Source organism: Toxorhynchites rutilus, chromosome 1, assembly GCF_029784135.1.
Source record: "Toxorhynchites rutilus septentrionalis strain SRP chromosome 1, ASM2978413v1, whole genome shotgun sequence".
Classification (NCBI taxonomy): domain Eukaryota; kingdom Metazoa; phylum Arthropoda; class Insecta; order Diptera; family Culicidae; genus Toxorhynchites; species Toxorhynchites rutilus.
Window position 1 is genome coordinate 69,328,341 of NC_073744.1, and position 22,163 is coordinate 69,350,503.

The window sequence follows — 22,163 nt, forward strand, 5'->3', positions numbered from 1 at the left end:
GAAAAAGAGCGTCGTGAATTAATCCTGTGCACTCATTTCGAGAATCCGGAGTTGTCACATCGGGACATCGGTAAGATGCTGGGAATCGTCCAATCCACGGTCAGCAGAGTACTAAAACGATACTTCGAGAACCTAACCATCGACCGGAAGGTGAAGAACGGCAAAAATGGATGCTCCGTCAGTGAAAAAGATCACAAGCGCGTAGTTAAGCAGTTTAGACGTGATCCGAGGAGTTCGGTCCGGGATGTCGCCAATAAGCTGAATTTGTCAAGTTCATTCGTCCAGCGAACCAAGCAGCCGGAGGGCCTGCGTACATACAAGGTTCAGAAGGCTCCTAACCGCGACGAAAGGCAAAACATGGTGGGGAAGACGCGAGCCCGGAAGCTGTACACCGAAATGCTGACGAAGCCGCATTGCCTGGTAATGGACGACGAAACCTACGTCAAAGCGGACTTTCGTCAGCTGCCGGGCCTGTTGTTCTTCTCCGCAGAGGACAAATTCAGCGTTCCGGAGGAGATTCGCAAGCAGAAACTATCCAAGTTTACCAAAAAGTACATGGTGTTGTAAGCGATCTGCTCTTGCGGAAAGCGGAGCGCCCCCTTCGTGATGACCGGCACGGTAAACGGGCAGGTTTACCTTAAGGAGTGCCTACAGAAGCGCTTACTACCACTATTGAAGCAGCACGAGGGCCCGACCATCTTCTGGCCGGATCTCGCTTCGTGCCACTATTCAAAGGACGTGTTGGAGTGGTACGAAGCCAACGGGGTCACCTTCGTGCCAAAGGAAATGAACCCGCCCAACGCGCCGGAGCTTCGCCCAATAGAGAAATATTGGGCGATTATGAAGCAGTGTAGTATGATTTCAAACCCCGTTCCAAAGTCCATCTTAAAACTCTCAATATACAAATTATCCTTCTCCTCATAAGCAGTTGATTGTTTCAAAATAAATGACTCATGCGTGGTCACTTCAATTTACGATTCCCACGAAACATTCCTCAAGCGCAACTGCATTATTTCGTTAATTGTTTTTCTCCCACATTCGTCCATGCCAACATGCGCGGGCGATATGAATGCACCCTTACATCATGTCGCGCGCAGCTAAAGGCAATAAACCAGAAACCAAAACAAACCCAGTTCTATTCTGATTAAATACGCGACCGTACACAAAGTCGTCGTGACACTTTACGATTTCCCATGAAATCGATATGCGCGCTTATGAGCGCAGTAAGCAATTTTATTTCTTGACACCATTCACATCGAACACTGCATTCGATTGATTGGCTATTCCCCTTTGAAATCGACTTGGCTCCTCCCAATGAAACTCTCCACAAACTGTTGGCTAAGTTAGCTTAAGACACATGTAACTAGCATTAAGACAGTTCTTGTATGACACTCGACGCGGATGCACGCGTGGAGTGACGAGAAATGAATAAAACCTTTTTTGAATAAAAGTATAAAGCAAATATAAGACATGGCGACCGTGAAATTAAAACCTGCAATCTTCGGAAGTGATTTATGTGAAGAATATTGAAAATAAGTACAAGGCCGCGTGTGATGAACAATATTGGTGATGTGAACAATATTATTGGCATTACAATATAAACTATATAATTACATGGCGAGTGGTAAACTTGAGTGCAATTACCGCCACAGCTCAATGGAAAAGCCAAAATAAAAGTATGAGAAGAAAAGTTAAGGAAAGGGAGAAAAATCCCCGAAGTTTGTGTAATCAACTTTAGCGCAGACTGAAAAAAAAAAAAATATATATGAAATATATATTTATTATGGACAACTGGACAAGCTTAAATAGTGAATATTAAGTGTCGTGCCAACAGGCGAGTGATAATTCGAACAGCAAACATTGGAACAATAGCGAAATCTAAACAAATAGTGCTGGGAGAAATTCAAAAAGTGTTACAAACAATGTGATCGGAAAAGTGCCAGAAAAGCGGTGTAATATAAATACTGACACTGAATAGGAGGGAAACAAAATAAAAAAAAACTCCTTACGAAAATAATTTCAATGAAGATCAAACCAAAAGTGCTGGGAGAAAATCAACAGAGACAACTTATTTTCCCATGTGAATAAAATGAAAAGTTAACCTTAATAAGGAGAAACAGCAAGAGCAGCAGCGGAAAGTGTAACGCGAAGATAAATGAACAGAAGCAGGAACATCGGAAGGCGAGACCATTGTCAGCAATAAGGAACTGACAGGCGGGACCAACAGAGAGCAGAAGGAGCTAAATCTGGAATGAAACCGACGATATGAAGTAAGCAATTGAAACTGATGTATATCAAAATAAAACGTACAGCACTTATCGAACTGAACGCATAGGCTAGAATGATTATATGTTTCTTTATGAAGTGTTCGAATTACATACCCTCGGTTACAAAGTATTTATAAAAATTATTTCCAAATAATGAGTTTTGATAATAATATATTCGGTATAGAAACAATAAATTTCGATACATTTACCAATGACTATAATGTATAATGCATAATGAAAAACAATGCATGTAATTAATTGAATATGCTTCGAGAAAGTAGAAATGGGCCTGTTTGACAAGAAAACTATTCAAAATACAGGAGACCCACAAGTAAATATCCTAAACCACGTGGAACAACACACTTTATTCCACGAAACGCAAGAGTTATTATTATGGATTATACTTGCGATTTTATTAATATTTGCTTTCATTAAACTATACAAGAATTATAAGCAGTGTGTACGTAAAGAAGCACTGAAAGCTGCACAGTCGGCACAAACTATGGCATCAATTGCCTAAAGCTTTAGACTATATATGAATGGCCGCTAATAGAATAACTTAATATACAAAAATTACAGCAAAGAAATAATATCATAAGAAAATAATATAACGAAAATTATATATTATTTTTTTTTACCTCTACTTCAAAAATCTTATAAAAATGATTAAAGACGATTTTGAAGATTTTCTGAAATTATTAGCCGATGTAAGCAAAGGAAAGGGCGAAGGAGCTTTCGCACCTGATATAGTAGTATTTGGAGAAAATACTAAACTCGAATCGTATGAAGAATTACTAGACAGAATAGATGAATTACCCGGATGTGATCCGATTATGTGGCTAAAACTTCCCGGCCAGAAAGAGAGAAGACGACAAAGATTGGCCGAAGCAAAAAGGAATAGAAGGCAAATGAAAAATAATCAATAAAATAATATATATATTTTTTCGCAAATTTGTTCTTACCATTAGTCCGAAAAGATAAAATTCTGAGAATTTATGAATAAAAATGAGTCTTCCTAAATGGAACAACTCAAAGAAATTGAATCATATCTGAAAAAGGGATATCAGAATTTGAACAAAAATAAAAACAGACCAAGAACTTTACATAATATTGAAGTCAAAAGGCAACAGTTACAAGAAAACTTAGCCAAATATCGAACAATACTAAAATCTTTCGAGTATAGACTTGGAGCTTCAGTCTGGAATGACGAAGTTGAAACTTATGGTGCATTGAAACAAATATATCAGAAGGCCATCAAAATTTTAGATGAATCAGAAGTAATACAAAGGGAATACGATAGTGAACCAGAGACACTTGGTAAATCAAGTGGTTTACTAAAACCCTATAAATTAAGCACTGACGATTCACTATTGAGAGTGAAAAGTGAAATTAATTTAAAACAAAGAAAAATTAAATTTAAAATATTGACAAAAATTTTAATTTGGTATATTAAAATACACAAAGTATCCAACATGGCTCTTAATATTAAAACAGCCGCTGAATTAGCAACGCTGATACCCACTTATGACGGAAACGCAAGTGGTGTTAAATCATTTATAGACGCGGTGAACTTGGCAAAGACCATAGTTCCAATCGAAAGCAAAGCAGCCGCAATTCAAATTATACTAACAAAATTAACTGGAAAAGCGAGAAATTTATTCTCAATATCTCCAACGGATTATGACGAAATAGTCGCAAAAATCCAAACAAATTGCGAAGAGAAATCAAATTCAGACATAGCCTTAGCTAATCTGATGAATTTGAGACTCAAATCGACAAATGAAATCGAGAAATTCACTAAACAACTCGATGAATTGACAGATAAGCTCAAAGATACCTATATAAGAGAACAAATTCCCGACACAGTCGCAAGGAAAATGTCTCAAAAGGTAGCGATCAAAACACTTATCAAAGAAACACCCAACAGAGAGACCAAAATGATGCTGAAAATTGGCAAATTCGACAATTTACAAGAGGCCATCAACGTAATGGTAGAAAATGAAAAGGACAATACTGATTCAAACGCAGTCGTACTGCAGTCGATTAAGGCTAGACAACCAAATCATTATAACACAAACCGAAATTTCAATTACAGAAACCCTATGGTTTATGAAAGAAATAATCAAAGAAATTATTTCCATGGAAGATATCAAGCAAGATATCCAAATAACCTCAATAGAAACCTCAACCGACAATATCCCATTAACCATCAGTATCCTACTAATAGAAATTCAATCCAAAATTCCCGACAACAACCAAATTTCAATCAAAATTTACAACAATACCCTTTTCAACGAAATTTCAATCAAAATCAAAACAGAAACGTTAACAGAAATTTCAATAGAAATAATGTACCAGCGAGAATGTACGTAGTAAATCAGCAAGACATTCCTCGACTGAATAATCATGCAAACAATAATGGATTTCACCCACAAAACGAATCAGATAATACTTGCCAAGCTATGGTACCGTTCAACAACAATATTGCAAATAATGGGAACAATCAAGCAAATACCGATTATTTTTTAGCCAACCAGTAACAATTGCTAACAGATGTCGACTAACTGAACAATTGTTACGGACAGGCATACCGATTTTGACATTAAATTTAAATGCATCAAATTTTATCCAAGTCAAAGTGCACATGACTGGAAATAAAATATGCAACTTGATCATTGACACCGGTGCAGATATTTCGTTGTTCAAAGCACGAAATATTCTCCCAAATCAACATGTAAATACTAACAATAAGATTAAATTAACCGGCATTACGGAAAATAGTGTAGAAACATTAGGTTTAACAAATACATCTTTATGCTTTAATAATACATTAACTTTAAATCACGATTTTCACCTAGTTACCGCAGACTTACCAATTACGGCTGATGGTATTCTAGGTCGAGATTTTTTAATAAATTATAAATGTTTAATAGATTATGAACATTGGCTACTTACATTTAATATAGCCAATATACAAATTTCAGTACCAATAGAAGACAACTTAAATGAAGGCTTCATGCTACCAAGTCGTAGTGAAGTTATCAGAAGGATACCATATTTAAACATTAGAGAGGATATGGTAGTCCATTCAGAAGAAATTTACCCAGGAGTTTTCTGTGGTAACACTATAATTTCACCTTTAAAGCCTTATGTAAAATTTGTAAATACTACGAATAAACCTTTGTACATACATTATTCTAAATTTAAGCCTACATTAAGTATTTTAAACGATTATTCTATTCTTAATGTAAATACCAAAAATATTAATAATAAGAGATCCGAAGAGATTTTTAAAAGCATAAACACGGACAAAATTCCTCCATATGCTAAAGATAAATTTAAAAAATTAATTAATGATTATCAAGACATATTTTGTCTTCCAGAGGAGGATGTTACTCAAAACAATTTCTATTCACAGAACATTGTTCTAAGTGATAAAGTTCCTGTATATATTCCTAATTACAAGACGATTCATGCGCAACAAACCGAAATTAATCAACAGGTAAACAAAATGTTAGAGAGTAATATAGTGGAACCTTCAGTTTCACCATACAACTCTCCTATACTTCTAGTACCGAAAAAATCCCAAAATAATGACAAAAAATGGCGTTTAGTCGTTGATTTTAGACAACTAAATAAAAAAATTTTAGCAGACAAATTTCCTCTACCAAGAATTGACGATATTTTAGATCAACTTGGCAGAGCAAAATATTTTTCAACATTAGATCTCATGTCAGGTTTTCATCAAATACCTTTGGACAATGAGTCTAGAAAATTTACGGCATTTTCAACACAAAACGGACATTATCAATATACAAGATTACCGTTTGGATTGAATATAAGTCCAAACAGTTTTCAACGTATGATGACAATTGCAATGGCTGGTTTAACCCCAGAATTAGCTTTCATTTACATCGACGATATTATAGTCGTAGGATGTTCTGTAAACCATCATATTTCAAATCTAAATCAAGTTTTTGAAAGATTAAGATATTACAATTTGAAGCTAAATGCGCAGAAATGCAAATTTTTTAGCACTGAAGTTACCTTTCTAGGTCATAAAATAACAGAATATGGCATGTTACCAGATGATTCCAAATTTTCAACTATTCAAAATTATCCAGTTCCTAAAAATGCAGACGAAGTTAGAAGATTCGTTGCATTTTGTAATTATTATCGTAAATTCGTACCAAATTTTGCATTAATAGCAAATCCCCTTAATCAACTATTGAAGAAAAATTCACAATTTATATGGACCAATAGTTGTCAAAATGCATTCAACACCCTAAGAAATTCATTAATGTCACCAAGATTATTACAATATCCAGATTTTACGAAGCAATTTATATTAACAACAGATGCTTCAGATATAGGTTGTGGAGCTGTATTGTCTCAACAAACACAACATGGAAATTTACCAATAGCTTTTGCAAGCAAAACTTTTACACCTGGTGAAAAGAATAAACCAGTGATTCTAAAAGAATTAACAGCCATACATTGGGCTATTAATTACTTCAAACCTTACCTGTACGGTAGAAAATTTTTAGTACAAACGGATCATAGACCGTTAGTTTTCTTATTCGGTATGAAAAATCCAACTTCAAAATTAACTAGAATGCGTCTTGATTTAGAAGAATATGACTTTACAATTGAATACATAGCAGGAAAATCAAATGTAGGAGCAGATGCTTTATCAAGAATAGTAACCTCCTCTGATGAATTAAAAAATTTAAATATATTAGGAGTAAGCACAAGAGCGATGACTCGTAATTCGAAAAATAATTCAAATATGAAAACATCTGATAATCAAATTTCTGTACCACGAGAAACTGATCACTTCTCTACGTACATGACAAATAATCCATCAGAAACGAAGAAATTAATTAAACTCGAAACACGCGTCGACAAATATGGAATGATATTTTATTTAAAGAAAAACAATAAAATTATTGCCCAAGTGCATCAACAAATTTTACATGGAAGTCAGACATTAGAATCTGCACTTCTGAAAATAGAAGGAACAATGATTAAAATGAACCAAAAGAAATTAGCGCTGTCGACAAAAGACGAAATATTTAAAATGATATCAATTGAAAACTTTAAAATATTAGCGAATACTCAAGTGTATTCAATAGAAATTATTATTTACAATCCACCAATGTTTTTAACAAAAATAAAAGACATCCAAAAAGTATTGAATGATTACCATAACACCCCTACAGGAGGTCACATTGGTCAACATAAGTTGTACCTTCAAATTAGAGAAGTGTATAATTGGAGCAATATGAAAAGATCGATTGCAGAATTCATCAAGGCCTGTGAATTATGCAAACGAAACAAAGTCATAAAGCATACAAAAGAAAAACAAGTAGTTACTACAACACCAAATCACCCATTCGAAAGTATTTCAATAGATACAGTTGGACCATTACCAAAAAGTAACAACAACAATAGATATGTAGTTAGTATTCAATGCGATTTAACGAAATATGTCGTATTAATTCCAGTACCTACTAAAGAAGCAAACGTAATTGCTAAAGCATTAGTAGACAATTTTATTTTAACTTACGGAACATTTTTAACTTTACGTTCTGATCAAGGAACTGAGTATAATAACGAAGTCTTTGAACAGATCTGTGAAATGCTTAAAATTGAACAAAAATTTAGTACAGCCTATCACCCTCAGACGATTGGTTCTTTGGAGAGAAATCACAGATGTTTAAATGAATACCTGAGATCTTTCGTTAACGAACATCAATCGGATTGGGATGAATGGTTAAAATTCTATGCTTTCAATTATAACACAACCCCACATTCACACCATGAATTTACCCCTCATGAATTAATTTTTGGAACTAAAGCTAAATTACCACAAGAATTATTTGAAAAAGGAACTGAACCAATATATAATTTTGAACAATATAGTAAAGAACTAAAATTTAAATTACAACGATCTAATGAAATAGCAAGAACCAAATTAATTGAGCAGAAAATTCAAAGAGCAAAAAACTCAGAAAATGTCATTAATCCAATTCATTTAACAGTAAACGACAAAGTTTATCTAAAAATAGAAAACAGAAGAAAACTTGATCCATTCTATGACGGACCATATATAGTTCAAGAAATACTAGATACAAACTGCAGGATTCAGAACCCCAAAACAGAACATACACAGACAGTACACAAAAACAGATTGATAAAAATATAAAATCAAACAACATTCATTTTTAGAGAAGTTACTTCATTCGCAAAAACCAATTATATTACAATTATTTATAGAAATCTTTAGAAATATATCAAATTACCAATATTATACAAAACCACATACCATTGTTTACAATATACCAACAGCTTAGGAAAATAAAAGTTTAGAAACCTATAAAAAGTCTATAAAATATTTGTAACATTGAGAGAAGCCAAGGAATAATTAATCCATAATCTGAATACTAAGAATGATTCCATTGCATTACATCATTCTCTTAAAGAGGGATGGTGTAGTATGATTTCAAACCCCGTTCCAAAGTCCATCTTAAAACTCTCAATATACAAATTATCCTTCTCCTCATAAGCAGTTGATTGTTTCAAAATAAATGACTCATGCGTGGTCACTTCAATTTACGATTCCCACGAAACATTCCTCAAGCGCAACTGCATTATTTCGTTAATTGTTTTTCTCCCACATTCGTCCATGCCAACATGCGCGGGCGATATGAATGCACCCTTACATCATGTCGCGCGCAGCTAAAGGCAATAAACCAGAAACCAAAACAAACCCAGTTCTATTCTGATTAAATACGCGACCGTACACAAAGTCGTCGTGACACTTTACGATTTCCCATGAAATCGATATGCGCGCTTATGAGCGCAGTAAGCAATTTTATTTCTTGACACCATTCACATCGAACACTGCATTCGATTGATTGGCTATTCCCCTTTGAAATCGACTTGGCTCCTCCCAATGAAACTCTCCACAAACTGTTGGCTAAGTTAGCTTAAGACACATGTAACTAGCATTAAGACAGTTCTTGTATGACACTCGACGCGGATGCACGCGTGGAGTGACGAGAAATGAATAAAACCTTTTTTGAATAAAAGTATAAAGCAAATATAAGACAGCAGGCCCTCCGGAAGAACCCAAAAGTTGTCAAATCGGAGGCGGACTTCAAGAGAAAATGGATTTCTGTTAAAAAAAACTACAACCTGACGTAGTACAGAACCTTATGGACGGGGTAAAGAGGAAGGTGCGAGCATACGGGCTTGGGCTCGATGTATGAATAAAAAGAAAATGCCAAAAGTTGTTTAATAGTTTTTATTTTACTGTCTAAAATTTTCAAAAGGATCGGTCTACTGGGCGAATTTCTACAGCGTTTTTTCCGTGATGTAATTTGATGTGACACACCCTTTAGAACAAAATCAGTAATTTCTCATTAAAACAAGATAAATCATATTTTTTTCAAGATTAAATTAATATTTACCCATAACACTAATTCATAACATTAATTCATTAACACTTCTATCATGGATTTTTTAACCGACCGATTACGCTTTGTTCCGTACACCAGGCCAGCTTCAGAGAACAATCGTTCTTTGTAACAGTAGTGTTTACAGTAGTGAAAGATAAACTCTTCAAATCTTGCCAATTAGGGTACTGCTTAGAGTTCAATTACTACCAAACGTAAGGAACGTGATTGCTATCCATTCGAAATGTTTTCGCATAGCAGTCGATTTCGTTAGCAATCGGATTTTTTTCTTTTCGCGACGATGACTGTCGTATCAATTTGCCACTTCGTTGGGACTGTCTGGCGTGAGCTTCGTGTATCAGGCTTAATTCAGCTTCGTTTCGTTCAATTTGATTTGTGTCTAAATAAGTATACCATCTTTCAGATTATCATCCCTGAAGACAGTTCCGAGTTTTTTAATTTTGAATGAAAAAAAAAATTATTGTTGTTCTTTGTTTATTTGAATTCGTAGTATTTACTTTAACTCAACTAGTATTAAAGTTATTATAATATATCCACAAAAATTTCATCATTAGAATAGAATCAATAGAAAATCCTCGATAGAAAAAAAATTGTTCAATATTTCTTGCAGAAAACTTGATACTTTATTATGGAATGTTCATTCTATACGGAAAATTTAATAATAGTTAATTATTTTTATGTAAAGATGTGTTTATTTCTCCCTAAAATGTAATCTTTTATTAGCTTCACGCAAAAATGCAGTTTCTCCCAGATATCCGGCCGCCGGATACCCGGCTATCCGGCCTCGAAGCTTGCCGGATATCCGGTATCCGGTATCCGGCCAAACTACTATCCGTTTCATCACTAATTATTACGCTGTTAACAAGCTCGATGCGTAGATGCTGTATGCAAATCGGAATCTTGCTGGTGGTATTGGTATCGGAGCAACGTGGTGTGGCAGAACGAATTCCAAAGAAAATTTTGAAACCATAGGACAATACCTGAAGCGTAACATAGGGGTTTTTTCCAAAACGGCGGCCATTTTTGTTAAAAATGAGTTTTTTAACCCGAAAAATCGGTGCTTAAAAGCTCAAAAAATTGAAAAAATTAGATAAAAAACGGCTATGAAACGCCCTAGATAATTAATTTTTACATGCTGATAAAAAAATATATCGAAAAATTTAAAAACATGGTGGAAAAACAGTTGAAAAACATGGTTCCGAGAAAACGCGTTTGAAAATTCGTACAGCAATACTATATCCCTTGAGGTGACTTCATACTTTTGGTTGTAACTTTCCAAAGAAATCGAATATCGAAATATCTTTTAGGACAACATTTCTGTTGCTTCCCAAAAATGAAAAAAAGAAATGCTGTTGTTAAGTTCTCGTTGCTTGGGAAACCACAGCCGTATACAACTGTTTCTACACACAAACTAGTGTTGTCAGAAAGCGTTTCATTTTCGACAGAAAACATGTCGTTTCCTGCCTTGAAGCGTCAAATAGGCAAATAATGTCATATGTCCCCCAACGCTGTAAAATGTTCGTATGGAAGCAGACATCTTTTTTTCTTTTTTCACCTTTTTTGGGATTGCACACAAAAAAAGTTCAAACGGCGTCAACGGGGATCGAACCAAGGCCGGCTGGAATGATATATTGTTTTACTCGACCACGCTATCCACATAGCTAATGATGCTGTTACGCAGAAGCGTGATAATATTACATCTCATTACAAATTGAAGTTGGAAAGTGTTTTCTAATTTTACTCTTAGAAAACACTTTCCAGCATGAAGGAGAACTATATCCATCTCGTTCTGGGCCGTGTACATATGTGGCGAAGTAATGCGTGGTTATTTGAAACGTCTTTTGTTTCGCTCGCTCGTATTAATCTTATATTGCCGTACCATATATATTATACAAATGCTTACCAGTATTTGTGAGTCATGGCATTTTCTGTCATTTTTACGCTGTAATAAATGTAATAAATCGGGATGACAAAAAATGAGCTAAAAATCAATTTTGGGTGTAGCTTGCTGTATTTTGCCTTTGAGTAAATATAGAATATCAATAAACTTAAACATCAAAACAATTCTACCTTCAGCAGCCTATTTAATTTATCTCATATTGCTTGATGATTTCTTAACAGACAGTTTCGCAAATTAATCCTTCTCTTTTAGTATTCTTGTGATTGTCGTACGGTGTATACCGAATGAGAAATTTTTAAATATCACAGAGTCATTTATTGATAAACTCGACCCTTAAATTAGAATCCATATTTACGGGGACTTCAATCAAAATACAATGCATTTCATTGTAGATGAGGAAAACGAATCAATCTTACTCCCCGACGCAGGCGAAAATGAGACATTGCAACTTATTTTCGATAAAACAAGCCAACTAGGTCTATGTAAAATCAATCGTATTCCAAATGAATTGAACTGCTTCTTAGACTTGTTTACTAATTGCACAGAAGATTTCCATGTTTCGAATGCTGAATGTCCTCTTTGGAAAAATGAAAAATTCCACGCCGCTATAGAATACTTTTTATTCATCGATAGCACAAGTACATGCCCCGCCGATTGTGATTTTGAGATAAATTACGATTTCAAAAGGGCAGACTATGAACAAATTAATTGTAAGCTTAATGATATCAATTGGTCATTTCTACTTAAAAATGAAAGAAACATAGTTAAAGCTGTTGAAATTTTCAATGATAATCTGTATAAAATCATAAGCGAACATATTCCAACAACAAAGAAAAAACTTAATACATCCTAAGGAATTTTCCAATTTTGCCAGCTATGAGATGAAATCTAATAATTTCCCATCATTTCCCATGGTTCGAAATTACGATTATTTATCGTTTTTACCCGAGTTTGCAAACTCGGTCTGAATTGATGATATTACCGCTAACGAACTTCTTATCGCGCTGGAGGATCTAGAATCTAGATTCATCTAAAGGTCCCGGGCCGGATGGTATTCCTCCAATGTTGTTGGAATAGTTGGCAACGGCTTTCGTTCATCCTTTCTCCTGGTTTTTCAATTGTCGTTATCGAAGCTCTTTATACAGACTTCAGCAAGGCTTTCGACAGAGTAGATATTCCAATGCTTATTTTCAAGCTCCAAATTACTCCCATACGTAACTGAACACAGAACACAGTTTGTTTGCTTTAGAGGAAGAATCTATAGTCCAGTGAATGTCACATCCGGAATTCCACAAGGTTCTCACTTAGGCCCTCTACGTTTCATCCTATTCGTAAATGATGTGTCACTAGTACTAACTAACCTCAACATTCTAACATATGCTGATGATATGAAATTGTACATGGAAGTAACCGAACGTAGTGACCTTGAGATTTCCCAACATGAAATAGATGTTTTCTTCAAATGGTGCGTGAAAAGTTCTTTCTATTAATGTGAAAAAATGTAATATTATACCGTATATTCGAACACATGAAACTTATGACTTCATAAGTTCTTTAGGACTTAAAACTGCAGAGAGATGCGTCAAAATTAGAGACTTGATTTAGGTATGATTCTTGATTCGAAACTCACTTTTGCCGAAAATTACAATGATCAATAAAGCAAATAGTATGCTCGGTTTCATAAAAAGATTTAGTTACAATTTCAGGGATCCATACAAATTAAAAACATTGTATATAAGTTTTGTAAGATCTATTTTAGAATATTGCAGTGTTGTATGGTCACTCTATCAAGAACTGCACTCCAATCGAATAGAATCACTAGAAAAACCATTTTTATTATTTGCCCTGAGAAAATTAGGCTGAACAATATCTTCCCTTCCTCCATATGAAGGTCGATGTTAACAAATATTGAAACATTTGAGAAACGGAGACAAAATGCCGCAATTTCATGTTTAATTGATTTGGTTTCACACCGGATTAGTTCTGAAAACTTACTTGAAAATCTGAATTTTTATGCAGCATCACGAGCCTTGCGAACACAGAATTTGTTTAAACCAACTTCATTTCGAACTTTATATGCTATGAATGGTCCACTTAATAGAATGATGACAACATACAATAAGTACAGTAATGTAATTGATGTGACAATGACAAAGAAACAATTGGAAAAGTCATTGACTGAAAGATCATTGTATTCATGAACAACAGCTTTGTCATATATGCTTGCTGCATTGTAATTCGTAATTCATTATTAATACATAATACAAGATACCTCTAATAATTTGACGAGATAAAGAAAAAATTCGTTCGAATTGTTGAGTGATTTGTGATTTGTTTTATTTTCCATAAGCTCATATCGCCTAGTTGTAGAATAAATCTATCACAAAACAGTATTACCGGGTATCTTGAAAGAGAAATTCAACAATTTGCTAAACAACATACTTTACGACTATCTCTTCCACGGCATAAACTGGGAAAAGGCATAGGTCGTGCATCTCATTTCATACAATCAAAGAGAAAGTTGCTCAAAATTATTCAATGTTTTTTATTCTGAGCTTATGAAAATAATAGGCTATCAAGCATTCAAAGAAATAGGTGGTAAACGATACGAATCCCATAGTAAGAATGTTTTTTTCCAAGAATACGGCTGATCACTCTAGGTGACATGAGTACTGAAAAATATTTTCATCTGCTTAAATTTAATTTTTTGTTCAATATTTTACCGACAGATTGAACTTTTCATATAATTTCTCATTTCTGAAAAACGTTATTAACAGCGAAACATTTTCAGTGATATAATCGAGACGTTACTGTTTTATAGTTTTTGAATGAGGCCACCGCAAAATCTGTTATAGCTATACTGCCGTTCTACGCATAGTTGTCCCATGTTCCAAAATCAGCAGCTGAGAAAAACGCATTCAAAGTTTTCTAGCATATTTGTCTACCAGAAGCTCAAGGCATTTCGGTTTAGCAATGCACTGGGTTTTTTTTATATGCAGAGAACTATTGTTTAATGAAATGTAAATAGATCCCCTCATTTGAATCAATTGATTATGGTTACAGGCTTTTTTTATTTGTTTGAGAATTCTTCCAAACGTTCGTTCTTATTTTTTCGTTCGTTCTTTTTTTTTTAACAGGTTTTTATAAACCCAAAATAATAACGAAAACAATGCATTAAGGACCTTTGGCCCGTTTATCACTCGATGAAAAAAACACGGTAAAGTTCGTCTCCGATGTGTCTTGGTATCAGAACGAGTTCTTTGATCTACATGATGTTTACCCCATAGAAAGCGTATTATTAGCGTTCGCATCATACTTACACAGTCTTTTCTTTGCTGGGGAAATTTATCAATGATGTTCGCACTCTGCTAGATATAATCCCAAGGCGGCAAGGTCAAAAAATTATCTAATTGTGTAAATCCACCGGCAAGAAAGACAAAAAAACAATCACATTTCGGTCCAAAAAATTCACGGTCATCGATAAAATTCGCCCTTGTCCGATACACGCGGTCGGATTATTTTCTTTGATTTGCTTCCTATCCACCACGCGCGCCGCGTTCACTGTCAACACTGAGCGATCAAAACAGCACCGGAATATAGACGTATATTCACGGTTAATCAGTGTTTTTGAAAGTATTAACACCGCCGTTCGGTGCGGAACAGCACGTATAAAATACGACCACGGAAATCGACCGTCACAATGAGTTTGAAAAGAAGCTAGTCGCGCAAGCGTGTCGATCAGCGCTCGACGATTACCAGTGAATAAAAGTCTGGGGCTAAACTCTGACTCGCCCCGGTCCAACAGGGATGCCAAAATATTTTTTGTGTGAACCGGTGGGTTTTTTCCCTACGGAATGAATATTTTCGGATGAGAGAGAATCGAGAATCGGGTGTGTGCAGTAGGGTGCCAATGAATGTATGGGAAAGAATCGAGCCTAGAATTTCAAAAAGTTACCCTATACAAAAACACCTCGAAAAAACACCCTATGCCGAATTTCAGCTCAATCGGACTTAAAGGAGAGTGGCGCAAAGCGGTCAAAGTTTGAGTTTTTCTTAAAATCGAAAAATCACCTAATAGGGTAGTAAAGGAAATCAGGGTTTTATAAAAAAAAAATTTGATGCCAAATGTCTTGAAAATTGCATGAAACGTCGAGATCTAGTGTCATCTCGAAATTATATTTTTTGTCAAAAATCGGCATTCTGGGACTTCGTTTTTTTCGGAGTACGAAACGGGACTTGGTACGAAATGTTGATTTGCACGATAATATACCCTATGCAAAATATTAGCTCATTCGAACTTCATTTATTGGTGTTGCAGACGTTAAAATTTGAGTTTTTGAACACCAAAAAATCACCGGAAATCGGGGTTAAAAAAAAAATTATGCGAAATGTCTTAAAATTGCATGACACGTCGAGATTTACAGTAATCTAAAAAAAATTCCCTCCACCCCTCTAGGGTGCCCTCCAGGCGCGCAGTCTTGTTATTTAATAGCCATACCTCGTATTATCGTGCAAATCAACATTTCGTAGCAAGTTCCGAATGAAAAATCGAGATAACTATTTTTACTGGCACCCAAAACCATACTTTTCGTTCCGTACTCCGAAAAAAACCAAAAAAAAGTCCGAGAATGCCGATTTTTGAAAAAAAAAAAAAATCGAGATGACACTAGATATCGACGTTTCATGCAATTCTAGGATATTTGGCATAATTCGAAAATCCCGATTTCCTTCGATTTTTCGATTTTCAAACAACTCAAACTTTGACCGCCTTGCGCCACTCTCCTTTAGATACGATTGAGCTTATATTCTGCATAAGGTGTTTTTTCGAGGTGGTGAACATTTTGTATGGGGTAACTTTTTGAAATTCGAAATGACCATTTTCATTGGCACCCTAGTGTGCAGTCTTAAGAAACGGAATAAGTGAAATGTGTTCATAGTATCAAGACAGACACATTGATTGTGGGGTGTATTTCTTCTTTGCTTTCTTCAAAATTAGATTATACAGATACAGAACGACATACACTTAGAACAAAAATCCTCAATAGCCCGTAGAGATTGTAATATATTCCGATGACTCCGTCCATGAATCCGTATACCCGCGAAAATCCCAATGATTCGCAGGTCTACTGATATTCCCGTAGAATTGGCATCCCTGCCGACCAAGTTTCAGGTGCTCGATCGGCGGCAGCGGCGTCGGGACTAGACTTGCGATCGTCATCATTGCATTTGTTGTATTTGCACCGGCGAACCGATCGGTTTCTCATCAGCCGGCAAGGCTGGGGCATTGTGCAGTCGGCCTTTGTATTTGTACTTGTTTTCGTTTCATGTTCACTTTTATGCACAAAGCTGGTTTGTGGTGAACTTCAATGGTTTGCCGGCGGGGGAGCGCGGGTGCGGCTTGCGAAAATTTAAGTTTCACTAGTATTGGTATCCTTCTGACTGAGCAATTCATGAGGAAAAGGTGCTCGATGAATAGAACCTACTATCAAAGTCCTATGAATACGTTTGATGTTAGTTTGCTGAGCACCCATTGCAGAAAGATAGATTTGTAAACGTTACTTTTTAGTGTTCGGAAATGATCATTCCACTTAGTTTGGTTTGAATCAATTGAATGTTTGTTTTTTTTACACCAGATCATAAGCATTTGGCACTGTTGGGGCAGGTTCAGGTTCGCCATACAAAAACACATCATAATAACCTGTCCGCTGCTCCACCAATCCTGCATATTATGGCGTAACGATGTTGATAAACGCAAAGATGATTCGGTTGTGTATTTACTCGCGTTGCATTCACCTCGATCGGGCTGTGTGGTTTAAATATGATACGTAAGTGGTATAGGTTTACAACCGTTTTAGTGCAGTGCTGACTTGTTGAATGCAATTAGCCAATCTGAGATAGGGTTTTAATCTATATTTCATTCGTGTTATGGCTGATTGTGCCAGACATAAACAATGGAAACTACTTGAACTCCTTTCTGTATTTTTGAACGTATCCCAAAGCACAATATCAGGAGGCAGAAAAAAAGAACATTTCGTCTCTCGTTGCCATTTCGATACGTTTTATTTGGTGTGGACCGTGGTGACAGCATCTCTCACGAGTGTTTTACATTCTCGAATTATGTAATGTCAGGCTAAATTGGCCGCAAGAAGGTAGGTACTCCACGATTAATAATCCGGTTAAGTACGCAGGTTTGCATCGAAAGTAAAAGTTGCCACTCATTCCGCTGCGTACAAACCTGCACGGCTGGGTATTTAACGGGTTATGCATCTGGACTAATTTTCTTATTTCAATGGCAAGCGGCAGTTTTGCAGGATCACTAGCGAATATGAAATCGAAAGTAACGAGATGTATTTTCATCCTCCTGACTATGATGAATCGTGCGGAGCTAGAGGGAGGTCATTTTGTGTATGCAATTTGAATTGAAATTAGTGTTTTCCGTGTATAAATAATATCAAAGACCCAATGCTCTTGAATTTTATACAGATATGTTTTAGCTTTTTTTAAAACAGAAATCTGAGAAACAGAAAACAGGGTTTTTGGCTTTACATAGAATTTACAGATTCTTCAAGTAATCACTTTCAATATTAGTTATCATTGAATTAACGTATGTATTACAAAATGGAATAATTTCAGATGGCAATGAAAAAAATAGAGAAAAGATAATTTAATGGAACAAATTTTGCTTATATCCTGCCTTTATTACGCCTAAAAATTTTCTATCTGTTGCAGCTGAGGAACGTTGGGAGGGCTGACATTCGTTCGTTCGTTGTTGATTTATAGCTTTAAACTCTGAGAGTTTATTTGCTTGGAGCTCAAACGCGGCCGGCCTCGATTGAAGATCCCGCAAAAAAAGTCCATTTTGGGCAGATACTACATGGGCTGAAAAGTCCCGCGGTTTTTCAACAGATGGCGCCACTAAAAATGAAACATTTCGTTCATTTATTCACAAACTACAGTTGTTTAAGTGTCACTGCCTAAAAATTCGTATAGAAGATGGAAAAAGAGAAATATCGTATTTTGATCAAACATTGTTTTTTGATGGGAAAAACTTCTGAACAATCAATGCAGTGCTTGACGAAATGTTGTTCCACTTCTGCTCCTTCGAGAACAACAGTTTATCGGTGGTTAATTGAAGTTAAATTGGGTCGTACAAGCACCATAGATGCACCTCACTTTGGATGGCCAAAAGAGGCAATGAATCCAGAAATCGTAAAACAGGTGCATCGACTCATTTTGAACGATTGTAAAGTGAAGTTACGCGTATTAGCTGCGGCCGTAGGCATTTTAAAAGAACGAGTGGGATACATTTACGCGACATTTTGGACATGAAAAAGGTATCCGCGTGATGGGTGCCGCGTTTGCTGACCGTCGACCAAAAACAGCAGCGCGTTGATGATTCAACAATCGGTTTGGCGTTGTTAAAACGTAATTGAGTGGACTTCTTGTGACGATGGATGAACCGTGGATCCATTACCACACTCCTGAGTCCAATAGGCAGTCTGCAGAGTGACTGACAAACATATTTCGAAGACTTAGATGTGTCGTACTACAGAAAGGGAATCGAAATGTTGGAAACTCGCTATACCAAGTGTATTGCCCTCAAAGAAAATTATGTTGAGGAATAAATACAGCTTTGTCCAAAAAACGATTTTTTTTAAATCCCAGGACTTTTCAGCCCATGTAGGTAATGGTAATGGATATCCAGTCTCCAAGAAAAGCCACAAAAACCTGGTACTAAGAGATATCTCTTAGTACTTAGGACGCTGTTATAAGTATCTTTGTGCAATCCTAGGTGCACCTGGTGCTCCTCGGGACGTAAAAAAGCAGCATCGTGATGTCAGTAACGTAGTGTACGGAGGGCGAGGACGACGGTCACTCCTTTGATGGTGACACCCACGAACATGATAGGCACGGTCTCTTCTACCTTCTACTAGCCCCGGGTGTCACTCGGTTACGCTACGCCACTGCATGATGGTCAAATGCAATCGGACTAATCGGCAGTAGACCGAGGGGGAAAACTCGGAACGTGGAATTGTCGATCTCCTAATTTCATCGGAAGAACTCTGAACAATTGGTGTTGAGTCAGAGCGGACCAAGTCGCAAAATTAAAAAAATCGAGTTAGTGATTGCATTAGGTTAAACTTTTTCTGAGCTACATTCCGCGTTTATCAGATTTGGAAAATCACGCGTACAGGAGGAATAACATTTTGAAATTGTTTGGAACGCTCAATGAAAATTTCTTATAGCACCAAACTTCAAACTCGTTTTTCTCGAAATCATAAAAATGTCACATGGTCCGGTCTGACCGACCAATTGAGGAACTGCTAGTTCTACATCGTAGCACTGCAGAAAGTGTGCTAAAGAGGATCTACAGGAAGTACGTTTCGCGATGGTCATATGTATGTACCAGTGACGGGTAATATGCAGTACCGGGTTGGTGACAGATATCAGAGCCAATCGAGGTACTAGCATCCATTCGGACTGCTATCTAGTGATGATTAGGATACGCCTAAACCGTTCCGTTGTAAACAACATTCGGTATCGATTACCGCGATGGTACAATCTTACGCAATTGAAGTGAGTAGAAATTACGAATATTGGCTCGAATTTTCGTTGCTGGAAGGTGACAAGCAAAAATTCTGTTCAAACTTATCCAATTATTATAGAACAAGCACCGTCTCGGAGCAATTTGTACTCTACTGATGACACGTATAATACGGTCACGCGATGCAGAATACTGCATTGTGTAACCAGGCCTAAATATTCCACTTAAACTCAATCACAGTTGTCGGAAGTATTAAAAATAAATAAAGAACAAACACTTTTCACGCGATGGAAAAATGTTATGCTCCTGGAGAATACAATCAGCTTAATCGAAAAAAATAATTTGTGGTTCCTATGGACGAGTGGTTAGACTTTTCATGCGGTGAGAGAGTTGGGTGAAACTTAGAAAACTTATAAGAGAGATGCGTCAATTTAGATATGGGAAAGTTATTGATGATATGACCAACATACAACAAATATTACCAACTTACAACTTACTATTATGTGATTTAAGGATTTTCATGATGGGTTTATATGGAAATAAAATAAATTTACGCTCGTTTTCATTTCAAAGTTTTTAACAAAATCCTCCAAATCATATGACCAAACCACCGTCATTGTTGGAAATGATTCATTAACGCTTTCGGCTCCTCTTCTACTTTCAGACCCCTGCATCTACATTATGCGCTACGCAAACAAGCTCGAATTTGGCGAAAAAACTCACGAGGTGTCAATGACCGCCCAGCGTTTGGTGCAGCGCATGAAAAAGGACTCCATCCATTCCGGCAGGCGACCGTCCGGTTTGTGCGGAGCGGCGCTACTGTTGGCCGCTCGAATGCACGAATACAGCCGAACACCGAACGATATCGTGCGGATTGTGAAGATCCACGAATCCACGCTGCGCAAACGATTGGTCGAATTCGGGGAGACACCAAGCAGTGCGCTAACGTTGGACGAGTTCATGTCGGTGGATCTGGAAGCGGAACAAGATCCACCCGCCTTCAAAGCTGCCAGAAAGAAAGATAAGGAGAGACTGCAGAAACTGGGGGAATCCAATACGGAATTCAATCAGCTGCAGGCGGAAATCGATGCTGCTTTGGATCGAGATTTGCACAAATCCTTAAGCCGCAAGAGAAAGCTGAAGGGAGAGGATTTCGGGGTAGATGAAGTACGCGAAACGGATCAGTTTATCAACGAATCAACTATCGATGTTATTAATGAGTGTTTGGAAGAAGATCCAGACAACCCCGCAGCGGGCATGACAGGGAATAGACGCGCAAAACCGGCAGTTCCGGAAGGAATGAAGCCCGATTTGATAGCCATGTGTTCCAACAATTCAGAACAAAAAGAGAATAACAAATCGGAAACTGCGGATGGTGATGGTGACCTGATTTGCGATGATTTGGACGACGAAGAAATCAATGGTTATATTATGACGGAAGAGGAAGCACGGTACAAGGATATGATGTGGAATCGATTACATGCGGAATATCTGAAGGAAATGAAAGAAAAGGAAGAGCGTCTGGCCAAAGAACGTGAGGAAGGTAAACCAGAGAAGAAGAAAAGGAAAAGCGTCCGTAAGAAGACCATCGGACCGTCGAGCTCAGCGGGCGAAGCTATCGAAAAGATGCTTCAAGAGAAGAAGATCTCCAGTAAGATAAACTACGACATTCTGAAGACCCTCACTGACAGTAGTAGCGTCAAGGAATCACAACCGGAAACATCGGTGAAGAACGAATCAAGTGAAATTGACATTTTATCACGAACGCGGATTAAACCAGAAACAGCACTTAATAGAAGTTCCCGGCCGGCCGTGAACCTAGCGATTCCCCCTCGGAGGAAGCCAGCCATTACTGCTACTTTGCCCGTCGTCAGCAGTGGTTCCGAAGATGTTAAGCCGATTATTGAAGAACCACCAACACCTAAAACGGAGCAAGGTATATGTGGTGCTTGTCTATTACTTTTACGTGT

The 22,163-nt window shown here is 36.7% G+C and overlaps 2 protein-coding genes across 3 annotated transcripts in view; one reads left to right on the top strand and one right to left on the bottom strand.

The window, feature by feature from the left end:
* LOC129763472 (BTB/POZ domain-containing protein 6-B) overlaps positions 1 to 15,372 on the bottom strand; it is a 50,480-nt gene extending 35,108 nt beyond the window's left edge. Inside the window, exon 1 of the mRNA XM_055762564.1 lies at positions 14,969 to 15,372. The gene's annotated coding sequence lies outside the window, so the exon portion shown is untranslated. The remainder of the gene's footprint in view (positions 1 to 14,968) is intronic.
* The window catches only part of LOC129763473 (transcription factor IIIB 90 kDa subunit), a 77,352-nt gene that overhangs the window by 54,822 nt on the left and 367 nt on the right, over positions 1 to 22,163 (top strand). The window contains exons 1-2 of one of the 2 annotated variants that reach the window (XM_055762571.1): positions 17,245 to 17,473; positions 20,858 to 22,129. In XM_055762571.1, coding sequence (XP_055618546.1) covers positions 17,467 to 17,473; positions 20,858 to 22,129 — 1,279 coding nt within the window. In that variant the 5' untranslated portion in view covers positions 17,245 to 17,466. Of the gene's footprint in view, positions 1 to 17,244; positions 17,474 to 20,857; positions 22,130 to 22,163 lie in introns of those variants that run through there. The other variant, XM_055762570.1, reaches the window with a different exon arrangement.